The sequence below is a fragment of the Phyllosticta citribraziliensis genome (assembly GCF_038025025.1).
Source record: "Phyllosticta citribraziliensis strain CPC 17464 chromosome Unknown J3D65scaffold_15, whole genome shotgun sequence".
In the NCBI taxonomy this organism is placed as follows: Eukaryota; Fungi; Ascomycota; class Dothideomycetes; order Botryosphaeriales; family Phyllostictaceae; genus Phyllosticta; species Phyllosticta citribraziliensis.
The window spans coordinates 125170-143636 of record NW_027117352.1 but is presented as its reverse complement, the minus strand read 5'-3'; the positions used below and the strand labels follow the sequence as shown (position 1 = coordinate 143636).

Below are 18467 nucleotides of genomic sequence, written 5' to 3'. Positions count from 1 at the left end.
ATTACGCTCGCCCCGCAGGCACATCTACAAGCCCTTCTGCCTCCTCGGCACACCATTGACCCTCTCCTTGCCCGCCGCACCAGCATACCCATTCGCGACGCCGCTCCAGCCAGCGCCAGACCCCAAGCCCGAGGTGCGCCTCCCATCCTTGATCTTCTTATCGTTGTTGGAGAAGTAGTAGTGGTGGTGGTGATGGTGATCCTTGCTGTTGCCATCGTGGTCCTCGGTCAGCCGGGCCCAGAGCTCCAAGATGCTGGCTCGCCGAGCCGGCAGCATGCTGTACTGCAGGCTGTAGAGGTTTTTGCGGTGGATGGGAGGCACGAAGCGGCCCGTGACCAGGCACAGGAAGACGCCGGGCGAGATGTAGTGCTTGCGTATCCGCGTGCCGAGCTGAGAGTATTGGTGGAACATGGCCCAGAAACTGAGAGGGACAGACTGGCGGAGGTCAGAGAAGAGTCTGCAGGTGTAAGATGAAGTAATCGTTACCTTGAGAATGATGTACGAAGTAGGAGCGGAATGCGGGCTTTGTTCCGGAAGTTTTGCGGAACGGGTATCTTGAAGATCAAAACGGATGCCGCCTAGACTGATAAGCACGGAACCTTGAAGTGCATTAACTTGCGTTGCTTACCAGGTAAACGCCCAGAATCCTTGATGCGGAGCATCAAGGCAAATATTGGGAAATGGTTCAAAAGCATTAGCAGGGTATCAAGAACAGCTTTGAGGACTATTATTGACATTCTCGCTGATGCAAAAGTGAGGTAGAAAACAAAGACTGTTGGCAGGAGGAAAAACAGTAGCGTAAAGAGAATCGTCCCGAGTAGCAGCTGATCAAGGTCGTAGTCGCACGAGTCTATACGGTTACGCAAGACGTTGCGCTTCTTTCCGCGGAAGAGGTGGAAGAGGGAGAAGATTATGTTGAGCTGCCAGTTGAAGATGCGGGCAGACGCAATGTAGAAGGAGTATATGTGCAGCGTAAGAACTGAGACCAAGTCGGAGAAGAGGGAAATCGGCATGGTCGCGCCGGCAAAGCTGGAGAAGCCGATGAAGCTAATAACTTCGGGGAGAAATGGACGGAGCGTTGCGATGCAGCCTGTTTTGTCAGAAAAGATTGGAGATTTGTTGTTGCAAGACTCACCAGCCCAGTAGTCGATAACCCACAAGAAGAGGTCTCCTAAGAATTGCGCCAATTCATTGTTGAGTTTCAATCCCGCCGGCCAATCCATCAGCCAGGATATCATTCTCCGCAAGCCCTCGATGGACCACTCTGTTAGGACTTCATCTACCTGGCAGGCAACAAACTCGGCATTCTCAATGATGTAGGAACCGAGGGCGATGCCGATAATGACGTCGTTCGCAACCAGCCACAAGCTGTTGTAGAAGCGAATATATTCGGGGTGGCTGCTCGTGATGCTTTGCCAGTGGCATTTTCTCTTTTGGAGAGTCTGGAATTGGATCGGCCAATAACAAAATTGCTGGAGCCGAATGTCCACTTGCTGTGCCGTGGCCGATACGTCCTTTAGAGCTGCAGAATCGGGGAGCAATCGCCAGTCCAGGACGCGGAGAATCAACTCTCCAGCGATCCTATGCGCTATGAGCCCCAGAATGAACAGTTGCGTCACCACCGGGTAGATCCAAACGCTCAAGACGTGCCAAATGAAAACCAAGACTTGATGCCACAATGTTGTAGCAGATTCGACGACACGTTCTCCCATACTTAAAGCTCGCCTTGTTCGGGTCCCGATGAGTCGTGCATTCTTCTGGCACAAGGCGGCGATTTCGTGGGAGCAGTTGGCTTGAACCACAATGTCCGGAAGTGACAACTCTTTTTGACTCGGCACGCGCTTAATGACCGTGTGCAATTTGAGCTTCTCCACGAGCTTCTGTCGATTTATCTTTTCCTGCTGCTCCTCGGCGTCTATTCCGTCGACCGGCACCATGTCTCTTGCCGCGCTGTCTGGTTTGTCTCCAAGCGCCAATGAAATGGGCGTAAGTGAAAAGTATTGCATGCGGGCTGGATCTGGTCGGTCGAAAAGAATGACCTGGACGGTTACGGAGGCCTCGGGACAGTATATTCTGGGGAATCGCGATTTGGGTGAGGTATGGGAGACCAAGTATCCAGGATCGAAGCCAGTCGGCGGGACTTGAGGGTTGAGGACGCCGAGGACTTGTAGAGTAGAATGGCCGCATCGCTCCAGAATGTCCTCAATCGCATAAGGGGCATTGCGAAAGAGCGTCCCTACGCGCAAGGCGTTCTCCACCGCGCGCGGCTACGTCGCGTCAGTCGTGGTCTGCAGAGTTGGGTAGACGACTCACCTCTACATCGCGCATTACCGTTATGACGAAAAAGTCCGATTCCGAGTTTCTCCATCCCAGCAAGACTCCGGCGCTCGATCCAGAGGACGCATCTGAGGGCCAGAAAACGCGCATCAACCCATTGTTCGTGACCATGTCAACATTCCGCCCCGGGGCTAAAAGGAGCCGCGTCGCTTGAGCTGCTCCCGTGCGGATATGCCCACGCCTCCGGTCCGAGGATGCTGCGCCAGTCAGTCGTTGCGATTCGGTCAAGGCTCAGGTTGCGCGAGTGGGTCAAACACACCAGCTTCGACTCGTGTTCTGCTATCAGCGATACTGGCAGAGCAATGACGACGAAGGCCACGGTAAGGATGGCAGCTCCCTTTGCAGCGCGCGTCTGGAGAAGCGAGTCAGCATTCCTGGCGAAGCATTGCGGAGCGGGCAGTCGTACTACGACACCGTGATCCCAAGCAAAGATTGCAAGCTCATACAGCCGAGTGACGAGGTCCCAGCGAGCAGTAATATATCCCGCGATGAAGATGCCGAGAGTGAGGACGGAGAATGGGTGCATGAGGCGGGGAGATGGGCGACGGCGCGGGACGGGTCAGGTCAATGGAGACTGGAGGAGAAGCAGACGTCGGCGGCGAATGTGGAGATGGGCGTGTCGGACGCCAGGCGCATGACGAGGGCAAAGCTTTGGCGGGCCGTCTGGGATATGCGGACTGGACGGGAGTTGATCAAGTCAGGTTGGCGCGGCGCGTTGGGACTTGGGAGGCCAGTGGTCGGGTGCTTCTTGGCGCGGCGCGCGTCACGACGGCGACCGGACGGCACTCGCAGCCGTCGAAAAATTCAACACCACACAGTCATACATCCATAGGTACGCCGGCGTTCTCGATGTCCTTTGAAGCGCGCTGCCGGCTGTGCTGTTGTTGTGCTGCGCTTCCGCACGCCGCATTCCTCTCGGCCCGCCAATGAGCGACACTCGGCTAGCTGACAATGAAGTTCCTTTGACTCCAGCGCCGTCAACCTCACCTCTCATAATATGCTAATTCGACCAGTGGGTATTGGACGTTAGATCTTTCGCCATGACCGTATGCAGGTACTTCCAGCAGGGCAACTGTAGATTCGGAGGTGAGCGACAACTCTGACACCGGCTTGGCTGCATGCTCACGCTGTCCAGAGAGATGCAAGTTTGAGCATCCAGGACAAGTTACCCAAGGTCGCGCGCCGCAACAGACCCAAAATCGCTACGGAGCTCTGAATAATCAGTTTGGCGGCGGTGCTGCCAGAGCGCCGCCCCGCAATGGTGAGTCTGAAGTTTTGTTGATTTTTGGATCCATGTTTCCAATGTTTGGCTTTCGCCCGCTCGCTGCTTTGCCTCGACCTTACGATATTTCAATCCCCTGCTCTTGCCACCTCTTCTCTCCTTCAACTTTGAACAAGTCTCGTCTCTTTACTTCACCATTTCACGATGCGTTCGCTCAAAGCGTCTAACTGGAGTCGAAATAAAAAAGTCCCAAACAACAAGTACGTCGCCCAAGTCGCCCTTCCCGGCTCGCCCATCTAACCTCGCAGCAAGATACAACTTGGATCAGGAAGTGATCCGCATCGACTTGAGCACCGAACGACCGATATGGCCCTTCTCAGCCTACGGACCGGCCAAGGCTGTGCCTCGACAACTGATCGAGGGCGCCATTGAGCAGAGCCCCGAAGAGATGCGGTTCCGATTCTATGCCTTGGGCAATCCACAGCAAGCTGTAAGTCTCACGACGCCAGGAAGATCACTTCCAGCTGACCAGAACGTGTAGGCCGCCGAAGAGACTGCCCTCTTGGAACAATCAAATCAACAGGTCCAGTCCATCTTGAACGACCTGCCTGGAGCAATCAAGTTTGTGCTTGATGGGGATAACATGCATCCCAACCGCAACGATATTTGCGATCAAACCTCTTCTCAAACCTCCAACACCTTCTCTAGAGGCGGAAGCGCAGCTTCTGGCCGGCCGATTCCAACTGGTCCCGCGGCCTTTGGAGCAAACAAGCCCAGCGGCTTCGGCCAGCCCAGCTTCGGAGCGCCCGCCGGTGGCCAGCAGCAACAACAACAACAGCAGTCTGCGTTTGGTAGGCCTTCGTCCTTTTCCCAACCCAACCAAGGCGGCGCGTTTGGTGCTCCGTCGTCTCTGGGCGCCAACAGCAGCGCAGCCGGCGGCGCCTTTGGAAAACCTGCCTTTGGACAGCCCGCCAACCCGGGCCAAAACCATCCCCAGACCCAACCAGCAGCCTTTGGCCAGCCCTCTCAGCCCGGCGCATTCGGCCAGCCAGCAGGCGGTGCGTTCGGCAAACCAGCGTTTGGCCAGGCGTTTCAACCCGGCGGCGGAGCATTTGGTCAACCATCGCAACCCGGCGGAGCAGCAGCATTTGGCCAACCATCGCAACCCGGCGGAGCAGCAGCATTCGGCCAACCATCGCAACCCGGCAGCGCAGCATTCGGGCAGCCATCGCAACCAGGCGGCGGAGTCTTCGGCAAACCGGCCGCAACACCAGGATTCGGACAGCCGGCTTTTGGCCAGCCAGCGGCACCCCAGAACAGCGGTGGTTTCCCGCCTGCTCAGCCGACGGGCGGCGCCTTTGGCAATCCACAGGCACAGCAGCAGCAGCAGCAGCAGCAGCCGACGCCCTCGCCCTTCGGCCAACCCGCTCAAGCGCAGCCCAGCAATCCCTTCCAGCAGCAACAGCAGCAGCAGCAGCAGCCCACGACAACGGGCGGCGGCGGCGGCGGCCTCAACGCCTTTGGCCAACCCGCCGCCACCAACAACAGCACCACACAACAGCAGCAACCGAACGGCACAACCACCACCTCCTCCTCCCTCCACGCCTCCGCCGCCGTCCACCCCGCAACCCACGACCCCGCCACCAACCGCCTCATCACGTGGAAAGGGCAGCGCGTCGAGTATCCGGCGCCCAACGTGCCCTGCTACCGCGACCCGGCCGACCGCAGCGGCGCGCTGATCCGCATCTGGCACCCGACGCCGCCGGCCGAGGCGAATCCGTTCCACGAGGGCCCGCCCGCCGCGTACGAGGGCGACGCTGGCCGCGAGTTGGCCGAGGCGTATGCGTTCGTTCGCGAGACGGGGATGTGGCGGGATGGCGTTGTGCCGGAGGTGCCGCCGAAGGGCGAGTGGGTGGGTTGGGATGTGTAGAGAGAGACGGGAGGAAGCGTGGTGAGCGCAGGAAGAGATGTAGATGGGTAGAGCGATGGGTCGATGCAGCGGCAGGCGGCGTGCACGCTAGATTTGCGGGCTATGTGAGGATTTTCTGGTGTCCGTGGACAGACAAACAAATCGAACAGCTCCAGCAAATATGCGATCAAACTTCCCAGCCCGTCTATCCAACGTCCACTTCGAGTCAGCACCCAGCCCTCGACTTCATGTATCTCTCACATATCAAGGAATATTAACAAGTGCTTTGCAAGTCATGTTATTTTTGATTCATTGGGCGTATATCTCCCGTCGCCGCCAACCGCTCGCCCACCTCACGCAACGGCTCTATGTGGCTCGCCGTTAGCTCGCTAGATATAAATCACCGCCGCGTCATCCCTGCTCTGCGCCGGCTAAAGACGCGCCGCCGCCGCCACCGCCGTCAAACCCGTCTTTTAAAGAATCAAGACTACGCTAACCCTCAAGAGACAAATATCTCCAAACAAACAAAAACTCAAGAACAGTTGTAGAAAGAACTGGGAGAAAGGAGAGAAAAACAGTCTACTCCGCGTCATCCGGCGCCCTGGGCGGGGTATCATCAACCTGAATGCCCCCGCGCTTCTTCTCATGCGAATCATGGAACGGCAGGCGCCAGCCGCCCTCGCTCTCGGGGGTGCTGAGCCACAGGCGCATCAGCTGGCGACGGGGCGCCGGCGGCGGGTAGTCCTTGTAGGCGGTGCGCGCGTGCAGCACGTGCTCGTTGGACAGGAACTGGATGTCGCCGATCTCGAGGATCATGTGCAGCGCCAGGCGCTGGCACGTCTCTTCCAGCACCGTGAGCGCGTCGACTTGGGCGGGCGAGAGCGGCGGGATGAGGCCGGCGTCGGAGAAGCGGGAGAGGCTGCGCACGTAGTAGGGGTCCCATCTGTTTTCGGGGGTGTTGTTAGCATGAGAAATTACTGTGGTGGTGGTTTGGTAAGCTCAGGGTGTTGGCAACGCACTTGGAGTAGACGCGTGGGTTGTCGCCCGTCTCGAGGTAGAAGACGCTCGTCCGGATCCAGTCCTCCTGGCCCTTGCTCGTCTCGCCCTTGCGGTCAAAGTACCAGATGGGCTCCGTCAGCGTCCTGGCGACGTCGGGCCGCTCCTTTTGCAGCACGTTCCACACGTTGTGCGACGACACGATGTCGGATTCGCCGCCCTCGAGCGCGCGCGCAATGCACAGCAGGCCCACAATGTCCGAGTCGTCGGCGTGGAAGAATTGGCTGTTGGTTGCGTGTCAGCTAATATCGTCCCAGACAAGAAGGGATTGGGTTGTTGGGAGAAGTGGCTGGCGTACCGTGCAGTGGTTCTGTAGATGCGCACAGAGTCGATCTGGGTCGGGTCGTCGCCGACGTCCTTGACGTGGCCGAGGACGTGACCAAGGCCGTTTTGCGAGACAAAGTATCCCAGATAGGTGCCCAAGCCCATGTAGGCGACGGCCGACTTGTGGATACCCCACTGCTGGACGGGGAAGCCCTTGAAGAGGATGAAGCCCTTGCCGTTGAGCAGCTCGTTGCGCAGCGCAATCATGGTCTGCGAGAGCTTGGGGATGATGAAGTTTTCCTGGTCGAATTGGTTAGTGTTTAATTTCGAGGATGAATTGATTGACATCGTAGACTTACCTTGCTGATTCCCGTCAATGGAATGCCGTCAGCAATAAACTTGTCGGCGGCAGCGCCCAGCTCAGCCACTTCTTCGTCGCTAAAGGGATGCGTCCAGCGCTCCGGGTTGTTCTTGTAGTCTTCGGCCTTCCATACCGTGGGGCCGGTGATTTCCTTGGGAAAGTCTTCGTAAGGTCGTAGCTGGTCGTAAAGGGGAGGGTGCTGTCCAGAAGTCTTGATGCCGTCAGGGAAGACGTTCCTGTCGACGGGAGCAGAAGTGGCCTTGGATGGCAGCGTGTGCGGGGCCTGAGGGGCGGTTTCTGCGACGGATGCGGGGGCCATGGTGGTGAGAAGAGGGTTGCAGGATGGGGTGGGAAAAGCAAAGAGTCAGTGGAGGGGTAAATGGTAGGTATATAAGCTCTGGGGGGTGGTGGAGTAGCAATGCGACTTCACGAGGAACAATCGGCATGGAAGAGCCGGGAATAGTGTATCGAAGCACCTTGGCCTGACAATGGCCGGCGTCGCAGACGACAAAACCGGGTCTGTTGGCGGGCGAGGGTATTCCTCATACCAGGCGGCCTCTTGCGTGATAGCTTTGCCGGAGCACGATATCCCAAGCTGGCGATCGCTGCGGGGTTTGGGCCAAGCCAAAACCAAAAATGTCGACGAGACGCTCGCGGTGGTCCCTGTGGTCCCTGTGGTCCCGCTCCGCCGCCAGAGATAAGATCTTTTGACGAGCACGCCATCCTCGACGGCACCCGCGTCAGGCTGGAATCGAACCGGAACTTCTTCAGGACCACATCCACGCGGCGCCGTTGCGTAACCCACTTTGATCACTCCCTCGCCCCAAACATCAAGACTGAAACATGTAGACATGTCCGCTGGAACTGGATCCGGTCTGCGTCACTGGTCAACAATCTCGGCGGGGATACCCGATGCCGAGTCGAGTGCTTCCTTGTCACGGCCAGACGTTCAACTTTTAATGCGCAGCTCTTGACACCAAACATACCGTTCAAGTTAGATCGTCGAGGACATTGCGAGCAGGCCAGAACCTCTCGTTCCTGAGTCGTAGGGCTGACCATCTGGCTGTATAGCCTGGTGGTCAAGGTACGCACGTGTTCCTTCCAAGCGCCTCCACTGGAAAATCTGCTCTCGTCAAATGTCAACAACCACTGCGCCTGAACGACAAAAGGCAAGCTTCCGGGAAAATAGACCACCAAGTCCATAAGACCTGGACATTGAACTTGTAAGCTGGACCACCTGCACTGCCATCAGCCAACCTGTGAGATGTGCGGCGTGCATTTTGAATGACGCCCTCCCTCGCAAGATATCAGACAGCAAAGCGCATGCATGACTAGACCGCGCGAGCTCATGTTCTTTCACCTGTTTTTGTGACTTTGATTTGTCCTTTGTCGGGCTTACTGAATCCTATCACATCGAGGACTCGCTCTTCTGTTTCCCAAGCTCCTTGCAGCCCCGTTTGAATGGGAAATGAATGCCCGCAGCATCGCTGAATAGAAAAAAGTGTCCACTTGAAATTCCCCGGGCGGCCGCTCGCTCCATCTCCTCTCCAACGTGATCCTCAATGCGCTCTTTTCGTCGTGCCCAGTTCAGCCACATAAGCTGGCTGTCATAGACTGGGCCCCGTCTCCTGACGCCCGCGCACTTCCGTCTTTTTGATATCGACAATGTCAGCCTCGGAAACCAGACTCTCCCTCTCTTGCTTAGAAGCCACGGCCACCGCCGCGTCCGCGTCCGCGGCCGCCGCCACCTCTGCCCCTACCACCGCGCCCGCGCCCGCCACGGCCGCCGCGGTCTGCCTGCTCCTTGCGGGCCTTGTTCTTGGGCTTGGGTGCGTCGTCGATGAGGAGCGTGTCGAGAGGCAGCGAGTCGGGGAGGATGTAGTAGCGGATGGTCGAGCCGCGGACGTTGATGGTGTCGAGCTCGGTCGTCTCGCGGCCCTTGACCGTCATCTTGACTCTGTGCAGCGCCGTGTTCATCTGCGGCGACACCGACGCGATGGTGCCGTTGATGACCGTTCCTGCCCATTCATTCGTGTCTTAGCGGATTGTTCATGACGAATTCAAATCTGCCGTTGGGGGGGGAGACGGCGGATTCGGCGTGTCGTTGTGCGCTCTGGGGATGCTGCGGGGCGCAGGCGCATGTCCGGCGTGTTTCGACGTACCGTTTTTGAGCTCGATGGTGACCGTCTCATTTTGGCATTTCATCAGAAATCTGTTGGACAAGCCGTCAGCCAGTGTCGCGGGGGACGCGCCTTGGGGTCAAAAAGCTCAGCAGCTGCTACGCTTGCGCCGTGTGTGTGCATGGGAGCAGCTTACCTGACGAGCTTCATGGTGGATGTTCAGGGGCTTGCGCCGAGTAACAAGCAAGACGAGGGTATATTGCAAGGGCGGATTGACGGGTCGAGGCGCAATGCGGCGAATGAGTGGTGATGGTCGAGTTTGAGAAGGCGGTGGTCGGCAAGCTGGTGAGGTAGGTTCAGTACAACGCGCCGTAAAAGTGGCGCGTAACAGGCTTAGCGGCCGGGGCACGGACTACGCGTTGTATGATTACACTATATCAAGCTGTTGGCCTGAGGCCTGCGCATTCAGTCACGACAAACACCATGGGCACCAGGTATCTACAGCTTGGTTGACGTCTTGATTCGTTGGTTCCTGGTCTCGTAGGTCCCCTCTAGTCTGCCGCAGCCGGACTATCTCTCCTGCTCAATCTTTTCCCACTCGCTGTCCGTGCTGCTCTCGGCGCCGTCGCCCACGCTTCTCCGCTTCTTCAATGCTTCATCCACGCCCAAGCCCGCCGCCTGCGTGCCCGTAGTCGTAGCAGTCTGCGCTTCATGAGTACTCTCAGCAGACACCCCACCCTCGCGTGCCTTCATAGCACTCTTCCTCATGACTTCCGTCTCAGTCTCAGTCTCCGTATCATCGCCCGTGTCCATGCCCTCGCCCTCACCGCCGTCTCTGCCCATGGCAGGCTCGCGGCCGCCCTCATCACGGCCGTCCTTGTCCCTGCTCCTCTCCCTCTCCTTCTCGCGCCGCTCGCGCAGCTTCTGGGCCGCCTCCTCCTTCTCCGTGGCCGCCCGCAGCTCGTTTGCGAACCAGTTGATGGACCACCACAGCCCGCCGCACAGCCCGGACAGCACGACAAAGTGGATGCTGTATGTTGCGAGGAGCAGCGCAAAGAGGACCAGCTGCAGCGCCGCGAAGCTGGCGTTGGTCGCCACCAGCAGCGTCGGTGTGGGGCCTGGCGTGAAGACCGAGTTCCACAGGTTCTCGAAGAATTGCGACATGGTGGAGGTGCTGATGCAGCAGCAGAAACTTGACCGTGTGGCTGGAGGACGAGAGGACCGCTGGAGCGCGCGGGAATTGGATGGTTGTGAAGTGTTTGTTTAGGAAGGTTGTTTGTCGCGCTCTTCGCCCCCGTTGCGCGCGGGGCGGAGGATGCCTGTTGAGAGAGTTGGCGGTGGAAGTAGTAGTGGGGGTTTGGTCTGGACGTTCGTTCGAGCAGTGTGCTTGGTTGTTGGTTTGGCAGCAGCGATCTTCGGCCTCCGCTGGCTGGCTGCACCGTCTCTCAGACTCATGGCCCGGCAACGTCACTGGTCATTGCACGTTTCACCGTGTCGCCGTCTTGGTTCTGCTCCGCCTTATCGCATCCTCGCTCAATCACCGTCTGCCAAAGCTCCTCCCACCAGAGATATGCCGTACGACTGCGCAGCGCGCATCGCGCGTGGCCGTCTTCTACTCGCTGTTCGCCTTTTGCAAATCAGGGACGTACACAATGGCTTTTTTTTGCTTGACGAAGGATTCTCCCCTGCTCGCCACAAGTTCGCCCTGGCGTGCGCGCAAAATAGCATGCAACAAACGGCATTTTGCCGCCGGCAGTCGAAGACCGCACTAGCGTACCATTCCTGACCTCTGCCTCGTGATCAGGGTCTCGTAGTTCGTACCGTACTCATTGTATGAATCCGGATGTGCTGACGCCTAACGTACCATGGCGCGAGCACGCGATCCTTCGTTGACTCGTTCTCCAAGTTCTTAGTGCACTTCAGAGGTGAGAAGACGACGCTACAGTCCAGGACATTCACAATTTCGAATGCCTCGTTGGATGAGAAAACGAGGCCATGCCATTTTCATTGATGCTGAAGAAGTGTCCCCTCCCACGGACGAACCACGCTCGTCGAATCCCGCTGCAGAAATGCTTCCCAAAGCTGCGCTACGCTGTCACCTGCAGCAGTAACAGGAACCAAGAAGATAAAGAGGAAATGCGGCGACCCCCGACTCGACTGACTGGAGGCTCTTTCGTGCCATCCCTAAACTCCGTCCACCATTCCACTCCGCCTCATGCATGCGTCCGCCAGCCAGCCAGCCATGCATCGACGGGAGAAAAAGAGAAAGAGGCCTGGGAGGGCGGGAAATAGGAAAAGGGAAATTTGGGGAAAGCTGCAGGTCAGTACGTCAGTACCTCATGTCTGCCATCCATCTCTTCACATGAAAACGACCATGAAGACCATGACGGCGATCAAGGCCGCCAACGACGCCTCGACCATGCCGCCCGCGGCCGCCGACGAAGCAGCAGGCACGACCAGCGTAGTCGTTGGATTGACAGTCGTAGTTGAAGTCATGAGCGAAGCGGTTGGCGGAGTAGGGCCCTGAGCTGTGGTACTGCTTGTCGAAGTGACGGCGCTGCTGTTGCAGTTGCTGCTACTGCTACTGTTCAAAAACGGAGTAAACGACGGACGCGGTAACGCTTTGTTGGGGTACGGCGGCAGACGGGGAGAGCAGCCGAGGAGACGTGCGGTAGCATTGTAGCCCGCGCACGGCAACGGCGTCGAAGTGACGTTTACGAGGGACGAAACGGCGTAACTCGAAGCAGCGGGCCGCGAAAGGTTGAAGTGGAAGAACGGCGGGACGATCAACGAAGGGCGCGAGGAGGACGAGGACGGGGCAGAGGCGTTTCGGTAGACGTCGAGGGACGAAGATACGTGCGTTTCCGTCATGCCTGCAAAAAGATTGGGCGCGTTAGTTGCGGACGGAGCTGCGCTCCCTGATGCAGAAGATGCTAGTATGCTCACGGGCGTGCTTGTCAGCCTGGAAATGGAAAGCAGCGTCGACGGGACCGCGTCGGGAATGGGCGTCGTCGAGTTCTGAGTGTCACTGGTAAGAGCATCGTAAGTGTCGTCGACGAGAGCGGTCGTGTTTTGGACGTCGCCGGCGAGCTGAGAGGAGTCGTCGTTGTCGATGCCGTTGCTGCTCTCGAGAGCGCTGCCGTCACTGGACGATTCGCCAGCGAAGTTGCTGCCGCTGTAGCCGTAAGAAGTCGATGGCGCGAAGTAACGAACGGGACCGAATTCCCAGTATGCCTGAGCGAATGCCTCCGGGTGGTCTCTCACGTAGTTGGAGCAGGTTTTGTAGCCTGTCTTTTTGGTGCAAGTGCCGCCGTTCCAGTCCACGTTGCCGGCCCAATCGCCGCAAAAGTCGGTGTTGATGACAAAGGCGAGGTCCTTGAAGTTGTCGTTCCAAGCGCAGCCCTGGCCGCCAAAGTGGGCGATGGGCGTGCCAAAGTCGCTGCTGGGCGTGACATTGGAAGGGTTGCTAGCGGTGGTTGACTTGACAGAGGACGGGGCAGAGTTGCGCGGCCAGGACCAGATCTTGAAGCCGCCTGTGGTCCACTCGACTGCAACAATAGCACCTCCTTGGGCATTGAGCGCCGTGCCGTAGGTGGCACCGGAGCTGTAGCTGTTCGCAGCCTGCTCAGTAGAATCGGCCGCAGAAGAGCCCTTTGGCGCAGCGATTTGGCAGCCATTGCCGGCGTAGGCGTTGCAGTTGACAGTGGTTCGTTTGCCCGTGTATGTGATGGCATCCGGATTGGTCGAGGTGCTCGAGACGGAGTTGCCGATCTTGCAGTCGCTCTTGGTATGCAGCGTCATGAGGTTGCCGCTCTGCTGATTGACGCCCTCGATGATGTCGACTTCACCATTCTTGGGCCACTCGGCCTCGGGCTCGCCGAGCAGCCAGAGCGCTGGCCAAAGACCGCAGACGGAGGGAGGCATGTGGATCACGTCGAATACAAAAAGGCCCTTGTTGTACTTGTTCTTGCTCGTGATGCGGATTGAGTTGCGTCCAGCATTGCCCTGCAGCTTGGTCTTCGCGTCTACTGCAATCTTGACAGTCGTGGTGCCATCGTCGGCAGTGCCAGTGCCAATGAGCTGCTTGTTGACAGCTTCCTTGTGAGAAGAGAGGTAGTTGACAGTGCCGTGAGTTGGGTCAGCTGGGCCAGAGAAGAATGTAAAATTGTTGAAGAACGTCTCCGGGACGTAATCATGAAGAAGCCAATAGCTGAGCGTGCTTGACGAGGTTGGGGCGGCGCTGCCGGTGGGAGCAAGAATCGCAGCCGCCAGGGTTGCGAGGTGAAGATGAAAACGGGCCATGCCGTTGAGCGGGCGGGATAAACGAAAGTGTGGGCAGTGAGGTAGAAAGTATGTTGCGACCGTGAGTGCAAAAGGTTGGTGTTGAAAAGGAAAGGCTGGATACGCGCTAAGAAAATAGAACAATTTCCTAGTTGGTGTGTGCCTGAGGCGGAAACTGGTGTTGAGGTAGGGAGTATCAGAAAATATTCCCACAAAGGTTTGTTATGAGTCAAAAGGAAGGTGATTCCACCACGAAGCTAGACACAAAGACAAGAAGACCTAGACAAAAGCCAAGCCTCGAGGCTTTTATAATAGAGGAAGGCCAGGTAAACAATAGGTACTAGAGCTCGTCGCCTTACCATGTAGTTCGACCTAACGTCCAATCAGGTTGGTGGAAGCCGTGGCACCCACAGCCGGAGTCTCCCGCTCAGGACAGGATAGAATCTACTCATCACTGCTTGTCTTGAACACCCTCCTCATCCCAATCTCTGCGGATGATGTGTGCCACAACTTGCGTCCGCTGCTTGAAGCCATCAAACTCGGAGGTGTGTTTGCTTGGCCCGTTTTGGACTCTTGTCGAGGCTCTGGGGTGCAGCCTGGCGCCCTCGAAACAACGAGCCAATAGCAGCTCGTGCGTTTCTGCAAGGCCCGAGCAAAGACGTACCATCACGAACAGCGGTCAGTCTGCTGCTTTTCTGCCGTGCCTGCCATGTCGTCGCAAAGTGTTTGAAGTTTCGTTCAGTGTGCGCTGTCATATAGTGCAGGACGTGACACCAGATGCGGGACACTGAGGTGCCAGCCAGATGCACGTTGAACAGGAACACGGGAAAAAGGCTCATGGTGCCACAAAAACACAACACCAGGAACCAACGTTTGCACCTGCGGCCTCCCGCCGTTCCTATCACCGCTATCCAAGTCTCGTGCGTGCAACCACGCGGGCTGTAAGGGGAACGAGGGAAAGATCGATGCGTAGGCATGATACACACGTTGCGGAAACACCTGACCATCCATCGCCAACTTGATGCCAAGGGCCTGGATGATCGGGAAGGGAAGAGAGCAAGAAAACAAACAAGAAATGAACAATGACGTGACAAGGGGAGGCCAGCAGACGACTCCCAGCAGGGACGCCACGCAGGCTGCGAAGAGAAATGAGCCACAGTCGCAATAAGGGATTGCCTGTTCAGACAGCACCGCCTCATGCCCAAGCTCTTTCATGCGCCCTATAGTGCCAAACCGCGTTTGAGACGCCGTCACGCCTCCCGCCACGCCAAGAGCGGCATTCTCGGGTCCTGGATGGCAGTAGCATTTCGGTTGCCTCACCTCTCGCTCGCTCGCTCGCGGCAGACAGCCAGCCAGCAGCCGTCCGCCGATGCTCGTCTCCCCGCGCCTCGCAGCGACACCGCGCGCTTGAGCGCAAGGGCGTCTTGCAGGCCAGACAAGACCGGTACTGTGGAACGCCAGCGAGAGCAAAAGCAAGACATGACAGCTCGCTCGCTCGCTGGCGGCGATGGAGAGATTGCAGCAGCCATGTCAACCGCCAGAATCGAGGGGGCTGGCGGGATATCCAAGGACTGCAGGGCTATGGGAAGCACAGGTATGAAGCTAGCGAGGTGGCGCGGTGCGCGTACAATGGCCAGACGCGGGGGGCAGCATCATCCGCGGTCTAAGCCGCAAAGAGAAAAATTTAAAGGAACATTTGTTGGAGGTGAATAAAGAAGAGAGTGTGGGCGGCGCTATGACGAAGGCGTTTTTCAAAAATGAGAAAAAGCGCTCTTTGCAGCAGACTCCAATATGAATGAGAATGAGCCGAGCGTCAGGTTCACGGCTTCTTGGGCGGAGGATGAATGACAAAGAGCGGAGGAATGAAACAAAGGCCTGTACACCGCCATCATCGGATCTGTCATAAAGAGAAAGAAAAAAAGCGTCTGCATGTGAAGGGAAACACGACTAGGCAGAGGCGGCGGCGATGGAACTCCCGTCGAACTCGAGACCCGCGATCAGACATGTCGGCCCGGGTTGTTATTGAGCGGGTTGGCGGATCATCCCGTCCCTCCCAAGTTGCAACAAGCTCATTTAATTGAAGGCGTTGTTGTGCTGCGTCAAGTGTGAAACTTGGGCAGTAACGGTCATGACGCCAAGCTGCATATTTTCGGCGAATTCTTTCTTGGTTCGAAGCGAACGGTACAGGGTGACGTTGGGTACCAGGACATGGAGGAGCCGACGACCTTGCAGGTGATTCAACGCCATGCTTTCAAAAAAGGGAAGGAGGAGCTCCAGACCTACCGGGATCAACTGTCCAGAGCTGGCCGCCGTGGCGGGGGTTGACAGCAATATACGTAGGGCTGCATGACAAAATGGTACAAAATGACGCCTCGGTTGTCAGCTATAAAACACTTTTCAGACAAATCATGGTTGACAACGCTGCTATTCCATCTTGCTCACAAATTAGCCGCAGAACTGGATGCTGAAGAGAAAAGCTTCAATCGACCCAAAAAGGCCCGCCGCTTCCTGCCTCTCCATGGTATGTGTTTTGGCGCTAAGAGCAAGAAACAATCAACCGCACTGTTCAAGAGAAAATAAGTGAGATAATGAGAAGGGAAACGACGAGATACGCTGTATCTGTGGTCCTCAGCGTGACATTCCCGCCGAGGACATTCGCGATGCGTGCTAACCCTCCAGCGGGGTTGTAAATGAAAGTTTTTTGTCTGGCCGACCATGCTTCTTCTCGTCGAGTATGTGCCCTCAAACTGTGATTTTGCAAAGTAGAAATGAAAAACTCAAGAAATGAAAGAGCGGAGACGATTTGGCTTCACCAGCTCCATCATCCAACGGAAATCTTTCCCTCGGCCTTGGCGTCCCTGACCTGATCAAACACCTGCTCGCTCGTTAGTAAACTTGATCCTGAACATGACAAAACCCAAAACTCACCTTGAGCATCTTTCGTCTAGCGCCCAGCGCATTGACGCCTCGCCTCTCCAAGGCTGCATCGTCCAGTTCGATGAGCTCACTCCACTTCAAGTCTTTCAAATTGTCCGTGTACTTGTGCAGGCGAAGACTCCGGAGCCAAGCCGGGATGTCTTGCAACAAGTTAGGGTCCGTGGGATCCTCCGGAGGCTTGGAGCTTCCCCTTCTGCCACGTGGTGAGCGGCCACGATTGATCTCAGAATGGTCAGACAAGTAGCCCTCGTGGCCGCCACCAAGTCCTACGCCAAACTGGCTCAAGTTCATGGGTCCAAGGCTGTTGTCGTAGGCAGAGAGGAAACCGTTGTTCTGCGGCGAAGCAAAGTTCATGGGCCCCAGTTGATTGCCCTGCATTGCAATGCCAGGAGAAGTAGGACGAGAACGACGACCGTTAAGGGCGGCAAGTTGCTGGGCCTGCAGCGCCGCCGCTTGTTGGGGAGTCAAGACTTGGCCGAACTCGTTGGTCATGACCAAGCTTGCTGGCACATTCTGCTGGCCAGGCTGGTTGTTGTGTCCGTTGCCCTGTCCTTCAGACGAGCGCGCACGGCGATACTTTTTAGCGTCGTCGAGCTGGATGCGATTGTTTACCGTGGAAAGAGCAGCAAGCTTCATAGCGGTTGCATTTGCAACCATGTCGGCCTGACTTGCATTTTGCTGAAAGTTTGGCATCATTGGAGTGTTGACCATGGACGCCCAGCTTCCACTTGCACCTCCGTACGGCGATAGCATCGGCATACCGGCACCGGAGTTATCCGGGGCATTCAGTGTCGTATTCTGGATGTTACTGTCACCCGAGAGGTGCATAGGGCGAGGAGAACGGAGTCCACCGGCAGACGGAGGTGGTTGAGTGAACTGGCCCATGGGTTGATGACCAGAAGAGGACTTGGGGCGCTGGGGATGCTGGTTTTCAGAGCTACGAGATCCCCAAGGAGAGGAAGGAGGCTGCGGCAGGTGGTCTCTCTTGCCGTCATCAGGAGCCGAAATGGTAGGGGCCACCATGGACGAACGCTCGCCTACAGCACTGTTGCGTTGCGAAGTGGGAGCCGTCCCAGTGTGTTGAGTGAACTCGGCCTTTTGCTTTGCTATAGCAGCGGCCGCGTCAGGAAACATGGAGTTGATGGTGTTGGTGTCCAATCCAGAGTTGCGCTTCGCACCAGGGGAGGGAGGCGGGCGCCCAAGTCCAACAGAATTGCGGTTGCCCTCGACGGAAAGCTTGTTCATGGCATCATTTAGCTTCTGGGACATGGGGTCCTTTTCTCCAAAGTTGGCAGGCGATAGGACGCTGGACATGGGATGGCTCTTGGCCATTTGCTGGAGTACCTGAATAAAGAAGCGCTGCTGGACCCCCGTTGTCTGCTGGAGCAGCTGGTACAAGGCAGCAGTACGCTCAGGTTCGCTCAAAACGCGGAACCACTGTTCAATGGCGCTCAGCTCATCCTTGAAGTCCTGATCCAACGTAGCAGCCGCCATTTCCTCGAGGGTTATCTCGTACTGGTCAATGTCGGCGATCCACTGCTGCGCGGCCTTTTCCATGGCATCCTCATCGTGGTTGCCGTGCTTGTTGAAGTAAACCTCGCTCGAGGGCCGGATGCCACGGTTCGACAGGGGCGACGAGGCGAAGACGCCCATGTCGGCAGAGGCGCGAAGGTGGTGATTGGCGCCCATGGCCCGGGACGAAGGCGGGCGCAGCGAGGAGCTGGATGTTTCCGGAGTGCTGTTCCGGTTGCCGGCTATCTGGCTTACAGACATGGTGGCGAGACGACGGGTCAAACGAGGTCGAGTTGGGATGGAGAAAAAAAAGTGTGGTCCGTGGCGGAGCAGAGTCTCTGGTGAGGTGGTTAGCCGTGGGCAAGCTGGCACATGCGGTGGAGACCGAGGGCGGGGACCTGACGCACAATGGGAAGAGCGAGAGAAGGAGCCGGGGAACCGTCGAAAACGCCCGCAGATCAACTGGCC

The 18467-nt window shown here is 57.3% G+C and overlaps 7 protein-coding genes across 7 annotated transcripts; 1 reads left to right on the top strand and 6 right to left on the bottom strand.

Annotated features, from left to right (window-relative positions):
* Positions 1 to 24: 24 nt before the first annotated feature.
* Positions 25 to 2863, bottom strand: J3D65DRAFT_672206 (N-acetylglucosaminyl transferase component Gpi1; the record flags this gene model as incomplete). Its single annotated transcript, XM_066803459.1, has 7 exons — positions 25 to 435; positions 487 to 578; positions 629 to 1090; positions 1136 to 2267; positions 2314 to 2534; positions 2593 to 2689; positions 2744 to 2863. The coding sequence occupies 7 exons, from the start codon at positions 2861 to 2863 to the stop codon at positions 25 to 27; spliced, it is 2535 nt and encodes an 844-aa protein (XP_066650170.1).
* A 213-nt stretch (positions 2864 to 3076) lies between these two features.
* J3D65DRAFT_641254 (uncharacterized protein) lies at positions 3077 to 5753 on the top strand. Its single transcript, XM_066801873.1, has 5 exons — positions 3077 to 3423; positions 3473 to 3598; positions 3807 to 3819; positions 3872 to 4049; positions 4101 to 5753. Exons 1-5 carry the CDS (start codon positions 3378 to 3380, stop codon positions 5487 to 5489), a joined length of 1752 nt encoding a protein of 583 aa, XP_066650169.1. The 5' UTR covers positions 3077 to 3377; the 3' UTR covers positions 5490 to 5753.
* A 294-nt stretch (positions 5754 to 6047) lies between these two features.
* Positions 6048 to 7468, bottom strand: J3D65DRAFT_648491 (uncharacterized protein; the record flags this gene model as incomplete). Its single annotated transcript, XM_066802394.1, has 4 exons — positions 6048 to 6411; positions 6488 to 6748; positions 6823 to 7088; positions 7148 to 7468. 4 exons carry the CDS (start codon positions 7466 to 7468, stop codon positions 6048 to 6050), a joined length of 1212 nt encoding a protein of 403 aa, XP_066650168.1.
* A 1382-nt stretch (positions 7469 to 8850) lies between these two features.
* J3D65DRAFT_672203 (putative small nuclear ribonucleoprotein Sm D1) lies at positions 8851 to 9479 on the bottom strand (the record flags this gene model as incomplete). The annotated part of the gene is made up of 3 exons (XM_066803458.1): positions 8851 to 9167; positions 9312 to 9361; positions 9466 to 9479. 3 exons carry the CDS (start codon positions 9477 to 9479, stop codon positions 8851 to 8853), a joined length of 381 nt encoding a protein of 126 aa, XP_066650167.1.
* A 276-nt stretch (positions 9480 to 9755) lies between these two features.
* J3D65DRAFT_641246 (ER protein Pkr1-domain-containing protein) lies at positions 9756 to 10830 on the bottom strand. Its single transcript, XM_066801872.1, has 2 exons — positions 10642 to 10830; positions 9756 to 10588 (listed from the first exon to the last, which is right to left on the bottom strand). Exon 2 carries the CDS (start codon positions 10431 to 10433, stop codon positions 9840 to 9842), a length of 594 nt encoding a protein of 197 aa, XP_066650166.1. The 5' UTR covers positions 10434 to 10588; positions 10642 to 10830; the 3' UTR covers positions 9756 to 9839.
* Positions 10831 to 11257: 427 nt separating this feature from the next.
* On the bottom strand, positions 11258 to 13846 carry J3D65DRAFT_641241 (concanavalin A-like lectin/glucanase domain-containing protein). Its single transcript, XM_066801871.1, has one exon. The coding sequence runs from the start codon at positions 13569 to 13571 to the stop codon at positions 11628 to 11630; it is 1944 nt and encodes a 647-aa protein (XP_066650165.1). The 5' UTR covers positions 13572 to 13846; the 3' UTR covers positions 11258 to 11627.
* Positions 13847 to 16371: 2525 nt separating this feature from the next.
* Positions 16372 to 18260, bottom strand: J3D65DRAFT_561762 (SAM domain-containing protein; the record flags this gene model as incomplete). Its single annotated transcript, XM_066797530.1, has 2 exons — positions 16372 to 16425; positions 16479 to 18260. The coding sequence occupies 2 exons, from the start codon at positions 18258 to 18260 to the stop codon at positions 16372 to 16374; spliced, it is 1836 nt and encodes a 611-aa protein (XP_066650164.1).
* Positions 18261 to 18467: the final 207 nt, after the last annotated feature.

Bases quoted from the DNA above. Each gene is read 5' to 3' on its own strand.
- J3D65DRAFT_641254 (XM_066801873.1), top strand. From the start codon at position 3,378: ATGACCGTATGCAGGTACTTCCAGCAGGGCAACTGTAGATTCGGAG. The intron at 3,424-3,472 runs GTGAGCGACAAC...CACGCTGTCCAG, and splicing joins GGGCAACTGTAGATTCGGAG to AGAGATGCAAGTTTGAGCAT. The intron at 4,050-4,100 runs GTAAGTCTCACG...CAGAACGTGTAG, and splicing joins TGGGCAATCCACAGCAAGCT to GCCGCCGAAGAGACTGCCCT.
- J3D65DRAFT_641246 (XM_066801872.1), bottom strand. From the start codon at position 10,433: ATGTCGCAATTCTTCGAGAACCTGTGGAACTCGGTCTTCACGCCAGGC.
- J3D65DRAFT_641241 (XM_066801871.1), bottom strand. From the start codon at position 13,571: ATGGCCCGTTTTCATCTTCACCTCGCAACCCTGGCGGCTGCGATTCTT.